Raw genomic sequence first — 19,952 nt, forward strand, 5'->3', positions numbered from 1 at the left:
AAATTTATTTGTATAAAATATAAAAAATTGTAGATGAATTAGAACAATTTCTCAAAAAACTAAATGAATACAAAATAACTAGAAAATAACCACAATTTAAAAGAGACTAGATAAAAAATAAAATAAAAGGAGAGAAGGGGTATTAATATAAATATAAATTTAAAAATTATTTTGAAAAAAGTACATATAAAAGAAGCATTAATTAAAAAAATAATATTTAAAAAAAGACTTGCTAGACCCAACAATACCTAACCCATCTAATAAGGGTTCACGCGTGGGCTTACAGGATTATACACGTGCTCTTAATTCTTTAATGTTTTTTTTTTTGGTTTTTGATAGGGCAACAACATGTTTTTAGCCTTGATTTGTTTTGAAAAAAAATGTTAGATGACGTGTTGTTAGCTAAGGCTAACGACTCGTAGTCTGATATTGCCTAGTTTCCATCCACTAGAAAATCAGAGGAGAAGTTTTTCGACCCAAAAACCAATTCTTCAACCTATTTTGACCCAAAACACCAATAAAACATTATAAGCAACTTGATAAACTCATTTATGATCTCAAAAAACTGCTAAAAAACCCAGAATCAACCCGAAACAAAAAATATTACGGAGCTCATATTTGTTTTTCTAGGTAATTTTAAGGTAAAATAAATCTAATATAAACTCCCTTCATCAAATGAAACAATTTGACATTAATATTAATTGTTTTTGTGGTCGAAATCGGTATCAATAATTTTTTTTTCTCTCCAATGTAGTATTCCAGCGACTTTCTCTCACTTCTTTTAAACCATAGACTAAAAAAATAAAAAAAAAATGGAGTTTGAGACCAGAATTGATTTTACCCTAAATCTTGAAAATTGAAGGGGTTCAATATTTATAATTTGAAAAGTATGGAGACTATAATAAACATTTAGCCTAAACTTTATTAAAACCACTTATTCCCTCTGTATTTTTTATTTTAGTCCTTTATTTTTCAATCTTATATTTCCCCACTGGATCAACCTATGATTTAGTCTAATAAGAGAAAATTAAAAAAAAGAAAAGGAACAAAAAATAAAGCACTACAAACCATAATATAATGTAAAGGGATTAACATTATATTTTGCATAGTAGATTCTCCATGTTTTAAATTTATAGTTAATGATAATAACAACATAGCCGACTACATACAAATAAAAATATTTAACTATATGTTATAAAACAACTCTAAACAATTTTTTTTTTTTAGTTTCTTGAAATGCAATTACAATTTCATCCTTGACTCTCTAGAAAAGCATTCCCAGCACTACAAAAATCTTTATTTTCTTAGAGACGAGAAAAATTATTACATAAATCAATTCTATTTTATCATTCCTAAAGACCAAAAAAATATAAAACACATAGATAACATATAATTGTCTCCACCTAAGATATTTATGCAATAATTTCTTCACAATTGAAAGCAAGACTACCACCCTCTATGAATGCACATGGAGGACGTTGATGAAGGAAGTCTAGAAGTTTTGGGTAACATCTACAAAATACGAAATTACATGGGTCATTCATAAATTGAAAAACCACAAGTGTCTACAGTGAAATGGTGCAAGAATTGTCCATTACAATTAAATTACACAAAACTCCTTTTTTATTCTGACAAATACACAACTAATGTACCAGAATTACGAGAAGCTTTGCTAATGTTCAAGGGTATTTAAGTCATTCAACCACAAGGCTGCCTGGAAACTAGCGATTCAGACATGAAATAGACAAGGTCTAGGGGTTTATCAGTAAATTCCGCCAACTAAAGTCATTATGATATCTGCAATAGCAACTCGCAATCCACCAAAATCTACAGATATAATTTTTCTTTTTTATTAAGTCTCAAAAAAAAGGAAAAAAATATAATTTTCTATTTTGGGATTTCAGGTATCTCTATCAATCTTTCATATTCTTTTTTTTTTTTTAATTTTTGAGTTTGGTTCTATTCAATTAAATTTTAACAAATATTTATTTTGAATTTCTTTCTAAATTTAGAGGTTCTATTTCCAATCTTGCACTGATAGATTCTTCATTGCTCTTTTTTATCACAAAAGAGTTAGCAACTTTATAACTCCTTTTTTTCCGGGTTCTATTAAATTAATTGATTTTGTATACTGAAAGTAAAGTTTTTTGCACTAATGAATTTCTTATTTTTATTTTCTGGGTTGGGATTTTTAGAGGCAAAGAGGAGCTAAAGCAGTGTGTAAGAATCCAGACATTATTGTATAACAGTTGTTTAGAATTCAAAAACATGTCTCAAACCAACTGGGAAGCTGATAAAATGTAAGTTCTTTATTGAAATATAGTTGAAGATTCTCTCTTCACTGTTAAAAGTTCACATTTTTTCTGTTTTAATGCCGTTTTCTCTCATGTTTCTGTTCTTGATTGGGGTTTTTAGGATGTGGGTTTTTCTGGTTTTTGTTTCTTATGGTCGTTTCTGGACAAAAGCTTTGTTCTTTGAAGCTGTTTTATGTTACTTACATGTACATTACTAGTATTCTAGGGTTTGTGTTTCTCGTACTGGTTAGTAAATTGAATTTGTACTGTATTTAGTGTGTAAGCACTTTGTTGTTTAACTATATTCTTCGTTTGTGTGAATAAAATGAGATAGTATGTAGTTTTGAGTTTTAATCACTGGGGTTGCTGGTTTACTTCCTTTTTTTTTATAACATTCGGGAATCTTGTATTTCTGGTCTGGATTCTGTCCATTTATACATTTTTCTTCCCAAGATTCGCTATGATGTCTGATTTGGGTGACTAGTTTGGATTTGTACTTGTTATTCTGTTCGCAGCTGTTAGGATTGGTGAAGCCTACTTTTATTTTTCTTGATATGAGTGAAATCGAGTAAATTTTTGGATAAATAACAGGTTAGATGTGTATATCCATGATTATTTGGTAAAAAGAGACTTGAAGGCTTCTGCTCAGGCTTTTCAAGCTGAAGGAAAAGTGTCATCTGATCCTGTAGGTCAGTGTTTTTGGATTTATGATTCAGGGCAAGAGAAAACCTTTATGCTGGCTTCCGTTGTTATATATATATATTTTTATAATTTTGTTTCTAATTTCTTAAGTGGTTTTGAATTTTTACTGTGGCTGTCTAGCTATCGATGCACCGGGAGGCTTTCTCTTTGAATGGTGGTCAGTGTTCTGGGATATATTCATTGCAAGGACCAATGAGAAGCACTCAGAGGTTGCTGCGTCTTACATTGAGGTTGGTTTTCAGGCTCTTCTGCTGCATCTCATTATTTTCATTAGGTTTATTTGTATCTATGAGTGCTAGAGAGAAAAGGAAGGTGGTGATTACCATGAGGCATTAAAGTGACAAATCGATGACGTCTTTCCTTTGAGTATCATATTGCTGCCTGCAAAATTATTTTCAGAATTTCTTACATTTTTGGTGGACCCAAGTAATTGATACCTTGGTGAGGCTTCTCCTCTGTGTGCAGTGAAACCTTGTTCTTGAAACCAAGATTAGACTCCTCCCCTGGATAGTATGATAAATTGATGTGGCATTCCAAATCTGCTGAGATGCCAAAAAGTGCAACAATATCTTCACTAGCTGTGGATTCTGTAGTTGGATGAACTGCTCATTGCCAGTGCTGTGGTGTAAACTTCAGCCAACTACTGGTCCAGGGGGGTTGTTGTTTGGGATTTTGTCAAATAGTTGTAGACATGTATACTTGTTTAAACCCTCAACTGAATTAGCCAGTCGGTGCAATTGGAACATGGCTTTTGAAGGTTTAAACTTTAAATCTTTGCTGCAAATTTAATAGAAGTATTAACCTTTTGTTCTCATTGGAAAATTGTGACATATTGGAATGTCAGACTCAGTTGATTAAAGCAAGGGAGCAGCAGCAGCAACAACAGCAGCAGCAAGGTCAACAACCACAACCACAACATCAGCAGCAGCAGCAGCAGCAACAACAACAACAGCAAATGCAAATGCAACATCTCATGTTGCAGAGGCATGCTCAGCAGCAGCAGCAGCAGCAGCACCAACAACAACAACACCAACAACAGCAACAGCAACAGCAACAGCAACAGCAACAGCAGCAGCATCATCAGCAGCAGCATCATCAGCCGCAGCAACAGCAGCAGCAGCAGCAGCAGCAGCAGCATCAGCAACAGCAGCAGCATCAGCAGCATCAACAGCAGCAGAGAAGGGATGGTGCCCACCTCCTAAATGGTACTACAAATGGGCTTGTGGGAAATGATCCTCTCATGCGCCAAAATGCTGCAACTGCTAATGCAATGGCTACTAAGATGTACGAGGAAAAATTAAAATTACCAATGGAGAGGGATTCTTTGGCAGATGCTGCAATGAAGGTAGGTGATTGGCCTTTTCTTCCTTTCTCGTTTTAATTTTCTTAAGTTTGATTTTATGACTGGTGCATTGACTGGCATTTTTCAAAACTTGACTTTACAGCAAAGATTTGGTGAGAATGTAGGGCATCTTTTGGATCCAAATCATGCCTCGATTTTGAAATCTGCTGCTGCTGCAGCGAATGGCCAGACTTCAGAGTGCTTTTCTCTTCCCTTCACCTTTATTGCTTAATCATATATTTGAACTTTTGGATAGACAAAAACTAAAACTATATATGGTTTTCATGCAGCATTCAATATGAAATACATAGATTTCATATCATTTGCAAATTCTCTTTAGTTATTCTGTTTCTTTTGAATAAATAAAAGCCTATTTGGATTTGCAACTCTGAATTTTAAACAATCTCAACTATTACATATGTCTGAATAAGCACTCACTGATTTTGCGCTGTATATGTTAAATCCTATAATTGATTTAGAAAACTTGATATGTTGTATAATCTAATTTTAGGCAAGTGTTGCATGGTGCTTCCGGTGCAATGTCCCCACAGGTCCAGGCTCGAAATCAGCAATTGCCAGGGTCCACACCAGTATGGGTTCCATAGGGTTTTGTCATCATTTTAGATTTTCTTATTGTTCAATTGTTCTAAATTTTGTTTGGTATGGAATCAGGACATAAAGAGTGAGATCAATCCAGTGCTGAATCCTAGAGCTGCTGGTCCAGAAGGATCATTGATAGGAATTCATGGTATGCTTTGTTAATGGTTTTTGCCTGTTCAAGCCATTATGATTGTTTCATCCTGATTTTTGAGAAGCAAATAGCACTCTACTGCACTTATGAGACTAATTGATCTTTAATTCAGAGCCTTTATCTTTCTAATTGAGAGTAAGCTGTGGCTCATTATAATCTGTGGCTAACATTTAGGTCCTTGCTTTTCAGGATCAAATCAAGGTGGTAACAATTTGACTTTAAAAGGATGGCCACTCACTGTAAGTATTCTCTGTTTCAATTGTTCCTGAAAATCCTACTCTCTACAAGCATGATTATGATCTAATTTTGTATTCACAATTGTAAGTAACATGCTTACTGTTAATGCGTGTGCATGTTTGACCAATTGCTGTTTAACCTTCTACTTCCTCATCAGGGATTGGAACAACTTCGTTCAGGGCTTCTTCAGCAACAAAAGCCTTTTATACAGGCTCCTCAGCCCTTTCATCAACTTCAGATGTTAACACCACAACACCAGCAACAGCTAATGCTTGCACAACAAAGTTTAACATCACCAGCTGCTAGTGATGAAAGTAGAAGGCTGAGAATGTTTATCAATAACCGGACTATGAGCCTTGGAAAGGATGGCCTTACAAATTCTGTTGGTGATGTTGTTCCAAATGTTGGATCCCCTTTGCAAACTGTGGGCCCACTTTTTTCTCGTGGAGAGACAGATATGCTGATTAAGGTTCAATGATTCTGTGAATTTACTTTTAATCTGTAGTTCAATTTATTTTGATGTCTTTCTTAGTTTCTACTGCTTCCCCATAAATTTAATATTCTGGAAGAAACTTGCTTTCATATGTAGATAAAAATGGCTCAGTTACAGCAGCATCAGCATCAGCAACAGCAACAGCAACAGCAACAGCAACAGCAACAGCAACAGCAACAACAACAGAGCAGCAATCCACAGCAGCAGCAGCAGCAACAGCAGCAGCAACAGCAGCAGCAGCTTCAGCAGCACGTGCTTTCAAATCAGCAATCACAGAGTTCAAGTCACAATCTTCACCCGCAAGATAAGATGGGGGGTGCTGCTAGTGTCAACGTCGACGGTAGCATGTCCAACTCTTTTCGAGGAAACGATCAGGTCTGTCCTTTTAGGTTGCCTCTAATACACCTTTATAACTGATGCTCTGGCCACATGACATCCTTTTGATTGCACTATTGGTGGTGCAGGGTTATTATGTTTCCTTGATTCTTTAAACCAGCTATTAACATTTCTAGATACATTTGTTGGAACTATTTTGGTATTATTCTAGATCTCAATTGCTTCAAACTTTTTACTGAATACTAATTATGTGTGATGCCTTAGCGTGCAAACATTTGTGTCTCTTTTCTCTAGTATCCCGCCCCTTGGACAAAAGTTGCTTAACACAGCCAATATAGTTTGGCTAATGGGGTGCCAAGTTGACTGCAATTGCTGTTCCATTTATTTATTGGAGACCAATTATACTCATTCCATGACAGTAGTTCTGAACTAGGCATTTTGACTTCTCCCTGTATCTGGGTTAACTTTCTTGTCTTGGATTTTTGCTATCCCCCTGGTCTTAAACTGAGATTCTATTGCCTTTTCGAGATGTTGCACAATAGTTTGTTCATTTTAAAAGCAGTATGCCAATCTGTGCAGGTTCCTAACATGGTTTTCCTTGTTGCATTTTAAGGTTTCAAAAAACCAGAGTGGGAGAAAGAGAAAACAACCAGTGTCATCTTCTGGTCCTGCCAATAGCTCAGGAACTGCAAATACAGCAGGACCCTCCCCAAGTTCAGCTCCTTCAACACCTTCTACCCACACACCTGGAGATGTGATCTCAATGCCTGCTTTGCCTCATGGTGGAGGTTCTTCTAAGCCTTTTATGTTTGGGGCAGATGGTACGGGCACCCTTACATCACCATCGAATCAATTGGTGAGTAAATTTTTCATCCTTTTTATTGGTAAAGTAATTGAAAATTCCTTGCTTGAAATCTCATTGGTATTCCATTTTGGCAGTGGGATGACAAAGATCTTGAATTGCAGGCTGATATGGATCGTTTTGTGGAGGATGGATCTCTTGAGGACAATGTTGATTCTTTTTTATCCCCTGATGATAATGACCCTAGAGATGTGGTTCCTCGTATGGATGTGAGCAAAGGTGTTTAAATGAAGGCCTGATTTTCCCTTAGATAAGATTTTCTCGAACTTCGGTTCCTGAATCTTGTTGTCTTGTTGTCAACATTGTGTAGATACATTTCTGAAATATGATGCAATAATGTATGTAGCAGATTGTTCATAGATATTTGAACTATCACTGGTTATCGTTAATGATATGCCTCATTATGTTTCTTTGTTTTTTCTTGGATTGACAAGTACATGTAAAATTTAATGACATGCCAAACATGTTATAAAAATTGTCTTTTTATGAAATATGATTTACTCTGAGTGTAGAATTTGCATGTGACTTCAGGATTCACATTTACTGAAGTAAATTCTGTTAGAGCAAGTGCAAGTAAAGTAGTCTGTTGCCATTTCTCATCAGACGGGAAATTGCTTGCTAGTGGCGGCCATGATAAAAGGGTAAGTCTCAAAATATCTGGCATTATAATCCTAATTCTGGGTAAATTAAACCTTTTGGAAGGTCTCTTATAAAAAATATATATAAAACAAAAACCTTTTTGAAGGCTGAGAACTAAAAATCTATGGGAAAATTTGATGCCTCATTTGTTATCAAGCAAATGTCTTGAATGGTCGCTTGAAATTCTGATGTGCCTGCCCAAAATGTGGAATTCAATACCTTGTGTATTATAGACTAGAGAAACAGGAAAATGGGCATTCTTTTGGCTGTTTTATACCGACCCAAAATACAATGTTAATTGTTTGTCTGATGGTTTATGATACAGGCTATATTGTGGTACACAGATAATTTAAAGTCAAAAGCTACCCTTGACGAACATACATCTCTGATTACTGACGTCCGTTTCAGCCCAAGCATGTCACGTCTTGCAACATCATCATTTGACAAAACTGTTAGGGTTTGGGATGCTGACAATGTTAGTATGATATTCTTTCTTAATGACTCAGTTCTTTGCAGCAAATTCTTATTTGTCTTTTTTTCACGGAGAGTGTTTTAGTTCTGAGCAACTTCCTTTGCAATGTGAATGTAAATAAACAGATGTCTTCTCTCATAAAGATTTGTTTGAATAAGTAATTTTCATATTGGTGGATCCATAGTATGCTAATTCATTTCCTCTGTGAAATGGCAATAAGATCTTTTTCTCAAATTGAGGATGTGACTTTGTTGAATCCTTATGCTGCTGCACCATCGTATATATCTTTTTATAAACTTAACAACGGTTTTTGCAGCCTAATTTCTCACTCCGCACTTTTACTGGACATTCTTCCAATGTAATGTCACTAGACTTCCACCCAACTAAAGATGATCTTATATGCTCTTGTGATGGGGATGGTGAAATAAGATACTGGAGTATTACCAATGGTAGCTGTGCAAGAGTATTCAAGGTAGATCTTGTAGGCCAGTTTATGATATCCGAGATTTAGTGGATTTGTTTTGGTGGTTTTTTTAGTTCTCTGGTTTGTGATGAATGATAGTTGTTTAAATTAGGGTGGTATGGCCCAGATGAGATTTCAACCCCGTGCAGGGAAGTATCTTGCTGCTGCTACTGAGAATGTTGTGTCTATACTGGATGTTGAGACACAAACTTGTTGGCATTCGTTACAGGTTAGTTTGATGTTTCCTTTCACTGTGGCCCGAACCTGGATCTGATGCCAGTTTTTTTGTATATGACCTTTTTTGGGTATTTATGCAGCTGTTAATATGAATGCTAACTCGAATTCTTAAAACATGATTGAGCATAGAACACCACAGTTGGCTTCCAAAATTAATGCACTAGTATTCTTTCATATTCGACATTTGATGTGAATAGCATTTTAAAATATATCTACGCACCCTCCTATTTTGCATTGCATTCAAAATTTTGAAAGCACTACAAACCAGGATGCACAGAAGGTTGAAGTAATATTTAACTGTATTGTTTTGGCGTTCATAAATATAGGTGCCAACTGGAGTCAATCTTGTGTGCACGCCAATATAGTTTATTTACTGTTGTCATAATGCAGATTTAGTTGCCTGTCACTCATGGTGACAGAAGTGGCATGTTTTTCTTGGGTAATTGTTTTGGTGTTCATAAATATTGGCGCCTCCTGGAGTCAATCTTGTGGACTCACTGATATAGTTTATTTGCTGTAGTCATTTTGCAGATTTAGTTGCCTGTCAGTCATGGTGACAGAAGTGGCATACTTTTCTTGTGTAACATGCATGTTTATTGTTCTTGGTGATATTCATATTTTAATTTGCCTTCATATTTGGCTTAAACTGTTCCAGATTCTGTGTCTACTGAGCTCATGAATATTTTGTGCCTCCCATTTTTCCGTTCTCCATGCGTTGTAGCTGACCTTTTGCTCTTTCTAACTGCAGGGTCATACTAAAGCAATCCATTCTGTTTGTTGGGATCCTTCTGGTGAGTATCTAGCGTCTGTCAGTGAGGACTCTGTCAGAGTCTGGACGCTTGGATCAGGAAGTGAGGGTGAATGTGTTCATGAGTTGAGTTGTAATGGCAACGAATTCCACTCCTGTGTTTTTCATCCTACATTCCCTTCATTGCTAGTCATTGGCTGTTACCAGGCAAGTAATTTCTGCTTTGTCCTTTCTACTTTGCAATTACAGTTGTACAATAATGATACCAATAAAAATTTTATGGGGGTGTTCTCCACTAACGTTACTTCACCACCACTTTATGGGGTGTTCTCCACCCTGAAGATTGTTCATGTTGGATCCAAGTCAAGTCACATCAGATTTTAAACTATGAAAACAATTTCTTAATATTTGGTGGGCAAATTTTTTTGGAAGTCCGGGAAAAATTCTAATGTCTTTTGTATATTTCCATTCCCATCTTCACTCTGATGCTGCCTTTTCTTGTCATGTTTTTCTTGCCCCACTCTTGTTTTCCTTCGTTGAGTTGGGAGGGGCCATTCACACTTGGTTCTATTCATATCTTTTTTCAGTACCTGCACTATATTTTTTTTTGGGTTCTCTGATATGCATCTGTGGCATTTACTGCAGTCTTTGGAGCTTTGGAACATGAGTGAGAACAAGACAATGACTCTGGCAGCCCATGATGGTCAAATTGCTGCATTGGCTGTATCAACTGTTACAGGGATGGTTGCATCTGCTAGTCATGATAAGTTTGTCAAACTGTGGAAATGATATATGATTGTTTCTCGGTGTTGTTCAAGTGCTTTTAGCTTGTTTATTTTGGTTGCTCGATCTCCCCATTTTGTGTTCTATTTAAATATCAGGTCACCATAACCCCAGAGACCAAACCTTATATGTTGTTGTATCGGTTACATGGCCACTTGTATAACTGCAAAAAAGTCAATGGTCAAGCGTCCTAGACTCCCATTTGTACTCTACTAGGAAGTAAATGGTTCTTGTTCATAGTTTTCCGGTGCCATATCTTCTGGTTCAAACTTGCATCCTCAGGACCTTTTCCAGTTCATTTCTACTACACTTTGTAAAAGCGTAATTCTCTTCCTTGATAAACTGCTTCATGCCCTGTTCATGTTTCTCTGATTTCAACATTTTATGTTTGATTTGATGACGGGCGAAATGTGAGGGAGATTTCAATGTTAAAATTTTGCATGAGCGTTCAAATCATTCGTCGCCAAAAAACCACAGCAATCAACTGGCTAGTTGACTGAAATGTCTCAATGTGTCTAAACGAGGGCCCGATGCTGAAATCCACACTTTGTCCATGAGGATAGGGAGAGTGAGAGGTGGGGAATGTTTGCGTTGTATTTTGGTGCGCTAGTCCTCGAAAGTGGGGACCAAATGCGAACATTCAGCTTTAGGAGCAGAGGGCACAGGTAGTGCAGTGTATGCATTCACTCCTGGGGTGCAGGGCCTTTGAATCTCATCATTAAGCAGAAAAATCTTGTAATCCATTATTGAGTCAAAAGTCATCTCCTCCCAGGACTAGTTGCTATCAACAGCCAGCATACTGTATATATATATATATATAGACACACACACGCACAATATGGCTTGATGTGGTTTGGCTAGTGGAAACAATGAGAAAGCCCATAGACATAATTTTGAAGATTGTTTCTAACTAAATTCGTAGAATTGTGTCATTGCTCCCCCATCATCGCGTTACCTGCTGTGCAGGCGTTCAACGACATCGGTCCCAACTATAACTTATTTAAAATGGTCTGGGGCTAAATTTTCTCTTGTTTTAACATGCTTCTGCATGTCGAGGCCATGTCTTTCCCAGTCACGTCCCTTTCGTAGTCTCCTCTTGAATTTGAACCGGAGGTAATAACATTAATAATACGAAACAAATCTTCTTGTCATCCGACCAAGCCTTCGAGGGTAAATGGAGAGCAGTAATGGATGTGCCAAGACAATTCCATTGCTAAGTACACTTCTTACTGTTCTGTTTCGCGTCGATGTACAGGTAATCACAATGACAATACCGGAGGAACTAGGTCAGAACAAACTCAAGTTTGTGTTTATGCAAAGATTACTTGTATGATATGATCACTGACAAGAACAGAGTCCACCTTTGACCTTGCATGGATAAAATCTTAACAAACTCAATCCAGGTGACAAGAAAAAAAGGTGGCTTTTCTTATCTTCCTATTGCGTCAAGATGCAAGGAAACCTCGTTGTCGATCGAAATGAAAAAAAGACCCAAGGAATATTAATGGCTGCAAGTGCAAGATTACCTAATCATTGCCTAATTTGGCAATCTATGGCGTTGCCCATTTGGATACGTTAATTTTGTATAGCTCCAAGTCAGTCAGTTCATATCTTCTCCCTTCTCCTCTCTTAAGTAGTACTTCGTTTTCCAAGCTAGCCTGGCATAGCTTCTCTTGTTCTTTGATTAGACAAGTTTTTCAACCTAATCTTATGCCGGAAGTAAAACTTGCATGAATCTTATGAATAGACCAGAACAAAAAGTAGTAGTTAGTCTCAGCATATAAAAGACATGAGAATGCTACCTAATTAATGCAGACTACAGAAGAAAATGTTGAGTGTTAAGAAAGGAAAAAAATTGCATAAATATAATAATATATGCGGTAGTGTGATAGCGATTGTTTTTTAAAATATTTTTTACTAGAAAATATATTTGAATAATATCTTTTTATTTTTTAAAATTTATTTTTAATATCAATATATCTTATTTTTAATATCAATACATCAAAACAATCTAAATCATCATGAAAAATAAATTAAAAAAAAAACAAAAATTTAAATTTTTTAAAATCTCCGTGCCATCAAGCTAAAAATTTCATCCCCCCTTTTTTTCCAAGACAACAAGGACATGACTCGAAATGATTGATGCAAGAAATGATTTTGACATGATCATAGTTTTATATTGTCTAAAATTATTTATAATAAATGTAAAATTGATTAATTATTTTTTATTATTTTTGAAGAAGTAGAAAAGAGAAAAACAAATAAAATCCCCCCCCCCTCTATTTGTTCATGTGTTTTCCTTTCTCTAGCTTAAAGTTCCATTGTTGTAAACAGAAAATATGTATAAGATTTTTAGTTTGTAGGTGTTGATTGAAATTAAGTGCATTCTTTTGGAGTATTCTTGTTACGTTGCATTGAGATCTTTATTCCTGTTGACAAGCAATAGCTGTAGTCTCGGAATGCGGCTTAAACGCGTTTCATAAAAATTATTATTTTTTTATCTTTTTAAATCATTTTAATGTTTTAATATTAAAAATAATTTTTTTTAAAATAAAAAAATATATTATTTAAATATATTTCTAAATAGAAAATAATTGCTAAACATTTTCAAACCTAAAATGATATAATTCTGGGCAACTTTCATGCTTAGATCTGAAATTGTATGCTTTATACTTATTTTCTTCGTGTTTTTATTATTTGCAAATGTATTTAATTGTTTCTTCTAAACAATTTCCCACTTCAATTATTTTCTTCCTACATCGTCTGCAGGGGGAGAGAGCTCATTGCTGCATGATTAGATAAAAAAATACAAAGTAGGAGAGCTTTCATACAATCAATGTCTTTGGTTAGGCAATACAGATAGTGACTGAACCCTAAATCTTTATCTCACATTCATGTCAGCTACGCTGACAAAACAATGTCAGTTAGGAATGATGGGGGTGTGGGGGATGTTCTAAGAATGGAAAAACCCCACCCTACATGATGAATCACTGATGATAATCATACATAAAATCCTATCCTACACCAGAACTCTGACTTTGTGATTTGAGCTATCGAATCGATGGTCTAATAAAGCAATTGATGAGGCAAAACAAAACAATATTGCCAACTTTTCACAAGAAATTCTTCGCTACGCATGCATGATCTGCCATGTTGTGAGCCAAATTATTTGATTGAATTCCTCTCTTTCATGAACATATCCTATACATACGCATACACACAGCTACGTACTACAAATTAGAAAGCTTCATCAGCATATATAGATATATGGCTAAAAGTGGCTTCACTTTGGCAAGGAAGTAAAGAGTATACGTGGGCGATATCTTGTGTAATAAACGAGGAACTAGGTTCATTTTCCTCCCCTCGTATCTTCTTTCCTTGGGCAGGAGTGTAGGAGAGATTAGTTGCCACACAAGTTGATGAAAGATGCAGCCATCACTTTGGTACAAATGGAAAGAGACAAGTTATAGTCACCCTTTCTTTCTTGTAAGAAATCAAATCCTTATAATGTCAATGTAATCACTTTGACTCAAACATCTTCTTGGGTTACTTGTACAACAACTTAAGGAGATCTTTTTTCTCTTCCAAAACACATTATTTCCCAGTAAATAGTACTGTGGGGAATTGCATATACAGGGAGGTCGAACTGACTTGTGAAGTGGGAACCAATCGAGCCCTAGCTCCCATTTATAGGAAAGTGACTTGGACATAGCCTAGAATGTACCATGTGCCTTGCCAAGCCATTCAATGATCACAATTCTTGATGTATCGTTTTTGTATATATGCCCCATCAGGGTTACTTGTCTTTTCAGGTTTGCGGGTGACAACGCTACAAAACTTCATATCAAACCTCTGTGTCCATGAGTTTGAATTTAACCAACCATACTTAAGGCTCTCTCCATCTCCACAACCTCTTGAGCTCGAATTTACCGCTAAACTATCACTTACCTATATTATCTACGTTATGGCAGAATTGAATGCCTTCAGTAGGGCTACAGGAGAGACCTCTCTGGCTAACTAACATGGGAGTGCTACCTTTTCAAGTACAGACCAACAAAGATTGTTAAGATGTATATGCATTCTAGGAACATTTTGGTTGTTCATGCTGGTCTTGTAACTCATCGATGAATTGAGTGTAGAGAACTACAGGGACCTACAATCCCCTCCTTTTCGTATACATTCATTGAATAGTGATTTTCATTCTTATAAATAGAGCAAAGTACTTGGATTTACTAGTAAATTGAGTTGATTTTCAATAAAATAGTTAGATTAGTTAATAGACCTCGCGCATTTAAATTTTAAGTTATTCTTAAAACACATCATATCATAACTTTGAATGTTTTGAATTATGTGTGAATGGACTTTTTTTTTTATATATATATATATATGTAAATAAAATGGATTAATTAGTGGATCTCATACAAAACCCACACGCCTAAACTTCGGTAAAATCTTGGGAATATTTTGGATGATAGCTTTAAATTGCTCTTTTTGGGTTTTGTATACTTAATATGATCATTCACTATCTTCAAAGCATGGCGGAAACAAAAATGGGAGAGATTTGTAGGCATCATTGGCAAGATAAGGTTGGATGGGTGGCCCCTTTCTAATTCTTTAAAATAAGTCCTTGAAACGGACTGAAAGGAAAGCAATTGAACTCGTTATTGTCTTGGTACTGTGTCACTGCCCTTGAGTATAATAGAAAGAGTTTGCTTTTGCAAAAATGGCAAAATGCATGCATTCATGGTAAGTAACATCATCACTACCCTAACAAGATAATACATGCATAAATCTGCTGCCTCTCTCTACCCAGAAAATCACTTTAGAAACTTATGGTAGGAGCACCCACAAACTCAACTATCCAATAATTACAATCTGTTAGAGCTGAGCTCTATTATATATAAAGGAATAACCTCAATTCCATGGGAACTTTTTTTTTTAAATTGATAAGATTTTTTAGTTTTTGAAAAGTTTGAGAAGAATGTTAGCCGGAGTTTGATAAAATAAGTACAATTTCTTATTCAATCTTTAAATCGAGTTGAAATTAAAAAAAATAATCTAAAAGCTATGTTAAAATATAATTTAGAATATAAGATTTATTGTAATTAGGAAGACTTTCAAATAAAACATGAAAGTTATTGTTCAAGTTTTTTTTTTTGTTATATTTGGTTTTTTTTAAGGATTTTTAATTTAATTTGGATTTTACTGATGTTTTTCTTCTATTTAAACAGCCTTGTAAACTATTATTAAAATTAAATATTATTGAATTAATTTTTTTTTAATATTTCATAGTTTTATCTAAAATTTATAACTATAACATTTAAGAAGTCACGAAAATCTAATTTTTATCCACACTGCAGTAAAACGCGTGAAGAAAACTTCCTTTGACATCTTACTTATATAGGCCAAGCTAGCGGATTCGTAGATGGGACTTTGCCTTCTTTCCTCTTATCACAAGCCGAAGGTATAAACCTGTGTAAATTAAGATTTATCTATTAATAACATGGATTAATGATTTTATAATGCACATGTTTTTTAGAGATTCTAATTTTATAACTTTTTCCTATACTTTTGAAGAAGACACCACACTAATATCAAATTTATAATGCATAATTAATTTATTAGCTACTTGTTCTAATTAAGATTAAGATAATTAAACAATATCTCTACAAATTAATTACCATACCTATATGGAACCAAAAACATGGAGAGACATTCACACATGGAACAGTTGAGCCTATTGGCTACAGAGGAAGCAAGGACTGAAAGCTATATGGTGGGTGCCCAAATCACTTCTTCAAAAGTAAAACCAAAATTTTGGACATATCTGAACTTGTTCTCCTATTTAATGAGATATGCCTCTCTAGTTAAGAGTACTTGTACTCCAGCAAACAACATATCGAGAGAGAGAGAGAGGGAGCGAGGGGAAGAGAGATGGCAGCTAAGGTCGAAATCCCATTTCTTGATATCTCTGAGGAAGCTTTGGCAGGCATAGACGTTAAGAGTGAGAAGTGGAAAGAATTGTGTAACCAAGTTAGAGAGGCATGTGAGACTCACGGGATCTTCTTTTTGGTTTATGATAAGATTCCTACTAGCCTACGTGAAGAAATGTTTGTTGCCCTGAAGGCACTGTTTGATCTTCCTGAGGAGACAAAGAACAAGCACGTCAATCCTAAGCCATATCGAAGTTACTTAGGTAACTGTCCTGTAATTCCTTTTCATGAGAGCTTTGGTGTTGATGATGCTCCAACTCTTGACGCTTCTCAAGCTTTTACCAACCTTATGTGGCCAGAAGGGAACCCAAGTTTCTGGTAAGACTACTCTCCATCATCTTTCTTGATGTTTGTTTCGTTTCCATGTTAGAAGTTTTTGCTAGCTTGATGTAATTTAGCTACAATCATCTGGTATTGTTCGAAAATGATGCTAATTTCTTTGAGATTATTATTAAATTCACAGCTACAGATAAAGGTTTAATTAGTGATCTCTTTGTTATAAATCATGATCAATTCTAGCCAAAAGAAAAATTGAATTGTGGAATTAAGGGAAATGTAACACGCATAATGGCTTAATTTATAGCATGCAAGTAAAGTTTATGTCTTTTGGCTTAATTATTGGATAATCAGTCATCACTAAACGATCATTTTCTCAATAATTTTACCTTTTAATTCCTTGAACCTTATCACGACACCCACAAAAAAGAGATTGCCCCACTTCTTTAATTAATTTCTTGCAAAACCACCTTTCAGATCATTAATTTCCTTTCTTGGTTGGGATATTCCAGCTGTTCTTCTTCTGACCTCTAAACATGTCTTAATGTCATGGCCAGAGACCCCAAGTCACCATCAAGAGAGATTGAACTCTGAACAGCACCTATAATGGGAAAAAATGAAAAAAATTGTTGTGCAGAAAAACCCTTGCAATCATAGAATATTATAATAGAGAAAAAACTAGAAAAAACATAGAGATTTAACGTAACGTGTTTATATCCACAAATAAAGAATTTTTATTTTTATTATATCAAAATAAAGTTATATAATATATATTTATAATAGATCCTAAACCGCATAACAAATCCTAATCGTTTAGAAAATTCTAGTAGTCCAATAAATATTAAAATTTCTTCATAATATTTCTTTGCTGTAACAATTTTTTTATATATCGCATTTTGAATTTACAGCAAGTATGAACTATGTTATTCATCAAAATTTTAAATTTTTTGTGGCAATAGCACAAAATACTCTAGACAGCTATCATAGTATTTGATAGTATCTTACAGTAGCCTGTTGAGACTAAGGAATGGTGGTTCTTAGCTCTTGTCCCATCAACAGCAATACTTACGCATGATGATGGTAGCTACCAAACAGACTTGCTAGCTGCCAATGCATAATTTATTAGGGGCTTATCCTTTGAAACAGATTGAATTTATTACAATGCCAGCTTTAAAATGATTGTTCGTGTTCAAAACTCATGCACATGTCCTAGCAGAATAAAAATCAGCACCTGAGAGGTAGAATCAGCCTTTTTCTATGGCTGTTGCAAGTTCCATTAAATTCCATTTGGTCTTAATATCAGTTGCTGTACTCAAGACACAGTCCTGAATTTAATTTGCAATATTCCATATGGATAATTCTATTTTCATCAGCCGTTGGATTATATATTCACTACTATGACCCACCTAGTATTATAATCTAACGGTTGTGAAGTCCTTATGGGACTTTCAAAGCAATTTTTTCTGTCATGATTGTTTAAACTTTGTGTGAGTCATGCATAGTGCAGATAAATGTATATAACAGGGAGTCTTCAAAATCTTTGTGTTGCAAAATGTTATTGTTTCATTGAAAAAAACCCAATAATTCCTGGTTAACTCGTTAAATATCCATCAACTCATCCACAAGTTGACCTGTCTAACGAGTCTTGAGTCGAGTCGTGAGCTACAAATAGAACCAACCAATCTTTATTTTAGTACTCTTCTAAAAGTCAACACAAATTTTTAAACTTTGTGTGAGTCTTGCATAGTGCAGATAAATTTATATAATAGGGAGTCTTCAAAATCTGTGTTGCAAAATGATATTGTTTTATTAAAAAAACCCAATAATTCCTGGTTAATTCATTAAATATCCATCAATCCATCCACAAAGTTGATTGTCTAACAAGTCTTGAGCCGAGTCGTCAGCCAGGCTGCTGGAGATAGAACCAACCAAACTTTATTTTGCTCTTCTAAAAGTCAACACAACTTTTTTTTAACTGACCGATCTCAAATTCTGCCGCATAATCCTGTTAGTGTTGACTTTGCTGTATTAAACAAAGCTAGTACGCATGGAACGTGTCGAATAGGACATGGCTGGCAGCATTTATTAATTTTTTCTGTCCCACTTTTTTTAATTTTTTTTTCTTGCGGTGTAGTGAGACCATCCATGGCATGAGCTCAAAGATGCAAGAACTGAATTTTCTGGTGATGAAAATGATATACGAAAGCTTTGACATTGAAAAGCTCTATGACTCTTTCGTTAAGGAAACCACCAGTATATTTCGAATAATGAAGTATAAAGTTCCTCCAAGTGCGACGGACTCGTCCATCGGTCTAGTGGCTCACACCGACAAAAATGCCATCACCATTTTATGCCAAAATGAAGTTCAGGGTCTTGAGATTCAAACCAAGAATGGAGATTGGGCTCAAGTCATGGTTCCAGAGAATGCTTTCACAGCTGTTGTTGGTGACGCACTCAAGGTAAAAACTCTCGATCAAATTTAAGTTTAAATTATGTGCATATATTAATGGGTTTTATCGATCCACTGCAGAATTACAATCACTATTAGATAGACAAGAACACCTCACACCTAAGTGAACGACTGTCCAAAGTATATATTAGTTAAATTAACATGCATGGCTCGAATTCTATGCTAAGGTAGTAACCAATATTGGTGTTCTAGGCATGGAGCAATGGCAGACTTCACGCAGCAAGGCATAGGGTGGTGATTAGCGGGGAAAAAGACAGGTATTCATGTGGACTGTTTTCAATGCCGAAGGAGGAAGCAGTAGTTGAGGTGCCAGATGAACTCGTGGACAAGGAGCATCCTCTTCAATACAGGCCATTTAATTATTCAGATTATATCTCCTACTTTGTTTCCAAACTAAGTGACGATGCGTTGGAGATATATGCTGGCATTTGAAGACTTTGTTGGGTCGCACAACTACTCTTTTATAATTAATACCTTGTTGCTAATCATGTTAATTGCCTTAATTACTGTGATATAATTAAAAAAAAATGTGTTTACTGTCGTGAATGTGCATGCAAATGTTTAAGAAAACTTGCCTAGATCCTATCAAGGCAGCTTGTAATTTCTGTTTTTCTTTTCTTTTTAATACACAGCTTTTTATATATAGACTAGCATAGTGTGTTTTATAGTGTGATATTTATGGTTTTTTAATTGAAAATATGTTAAAATAATATTTTTTATATTTATATTTTTGACATGTGTATATAAAAACTATCAAAAAATACCTAAAAAACATAAAATAATTAAAAAAAAAACAGAAACAATAATGGTGATTGTTTCTCTTGACTTATATATTGGCAATAAAGATTTTGGTA

General features: G+C 35.1%; 2 protein-coding genes across 5 annotated transcripts; both read left to right on the plus strand.

Moving 5' to 3' along the window:
- The first annotated feature begins 1,778 nt into the window (after positions 1-1,778).
- On the plus strand, positions 1,779-10,598 carry LOC133674415 (transcriptional corepressor LEUNIG-like). Of its 4 annotated transcripts, none has more exons than XM_062095502.1 (19): positions 1,779-1,904; positions 2,196-2,300; positions 2,886-2,983; positions 3,117-3,226; positions 3,841-4,341; positions 4,442-4,536; positions 4,850-4,928; positions 5,011-5,086; positions 5,279-5,328; positions 5,484-5,795; positions 5,916-6,194; positions 6,769-7,011; positions 7,095-7,236; positions 7,549-7,658; positions 7,982-8,131; positions 8,445-8,600; positions 8,704-8,820; positions 9,577-9,783; positions 10,222-10,598. In XM_062095502.1, exons 2-19 carry the CDS (start codon positions 2,269-2,271, stop codon positions 10,363-10,365), a joined length of 2,901 nt encoding a protein of 966 aa, XP_061951486.1. In that variant the 5' UTR covers positions 1,779-1,904; positions 2,196-2,268; the 3' UTR covers positions 10,366-10,598. The 4 variants fall into 4 exon arrangements, with proteins under 4 accessions (XP_061951486.1, XP_061951488.1, XP_061951489.1 ...); XM_062095504.1 differs by having other exon boundaries at positions 1,845-1,904; positions 6,784-7,011; XM_062095505.1 differs by having other exon boundaries at positions 1,847-1,904; positions 7,122-7,236.
- Positions 10,599-16,102: 5,504 nt separating this feature from the next.
- Positions 16,103-19,739, plus strand: LOC133673962 (probable 2-oxoglutarate-dependent dioxygenase AOP1). Its single transcript, XM_062094911.1, has 3 exons — positions 16,103-16,670; positions 18,763-19,087; positions 19,291-19,739. The coding sequence occupies exons 1-3, from the start codon at positions 16,294-16,296 to the stop codon at positions 19,528-19,530; spliced, it is 942 nt and encodes a 313-aa protein (XP_061950895.1). The 5' UTR covers positions 16,103-16,293; the 3' UTR covers positions 19,531-19,739.
- The last annotated feature ends 213 nt before the right edge of the window (positions 19,740-19,952 follow it).

This window comes from Populus nigra, chromosome 15, assembly GCF_951802175.1.
Source record: "Populus nigra chromosome 15, ddPopNigr1.1, whole genome shotgun sequence".
Taxonomy (NCBI): Eukaryota; Viridiplantae; Streptophyta; class Magnoliopsida; order Malpighiales; family Salicaceae; genus Populus; species Populus nigra.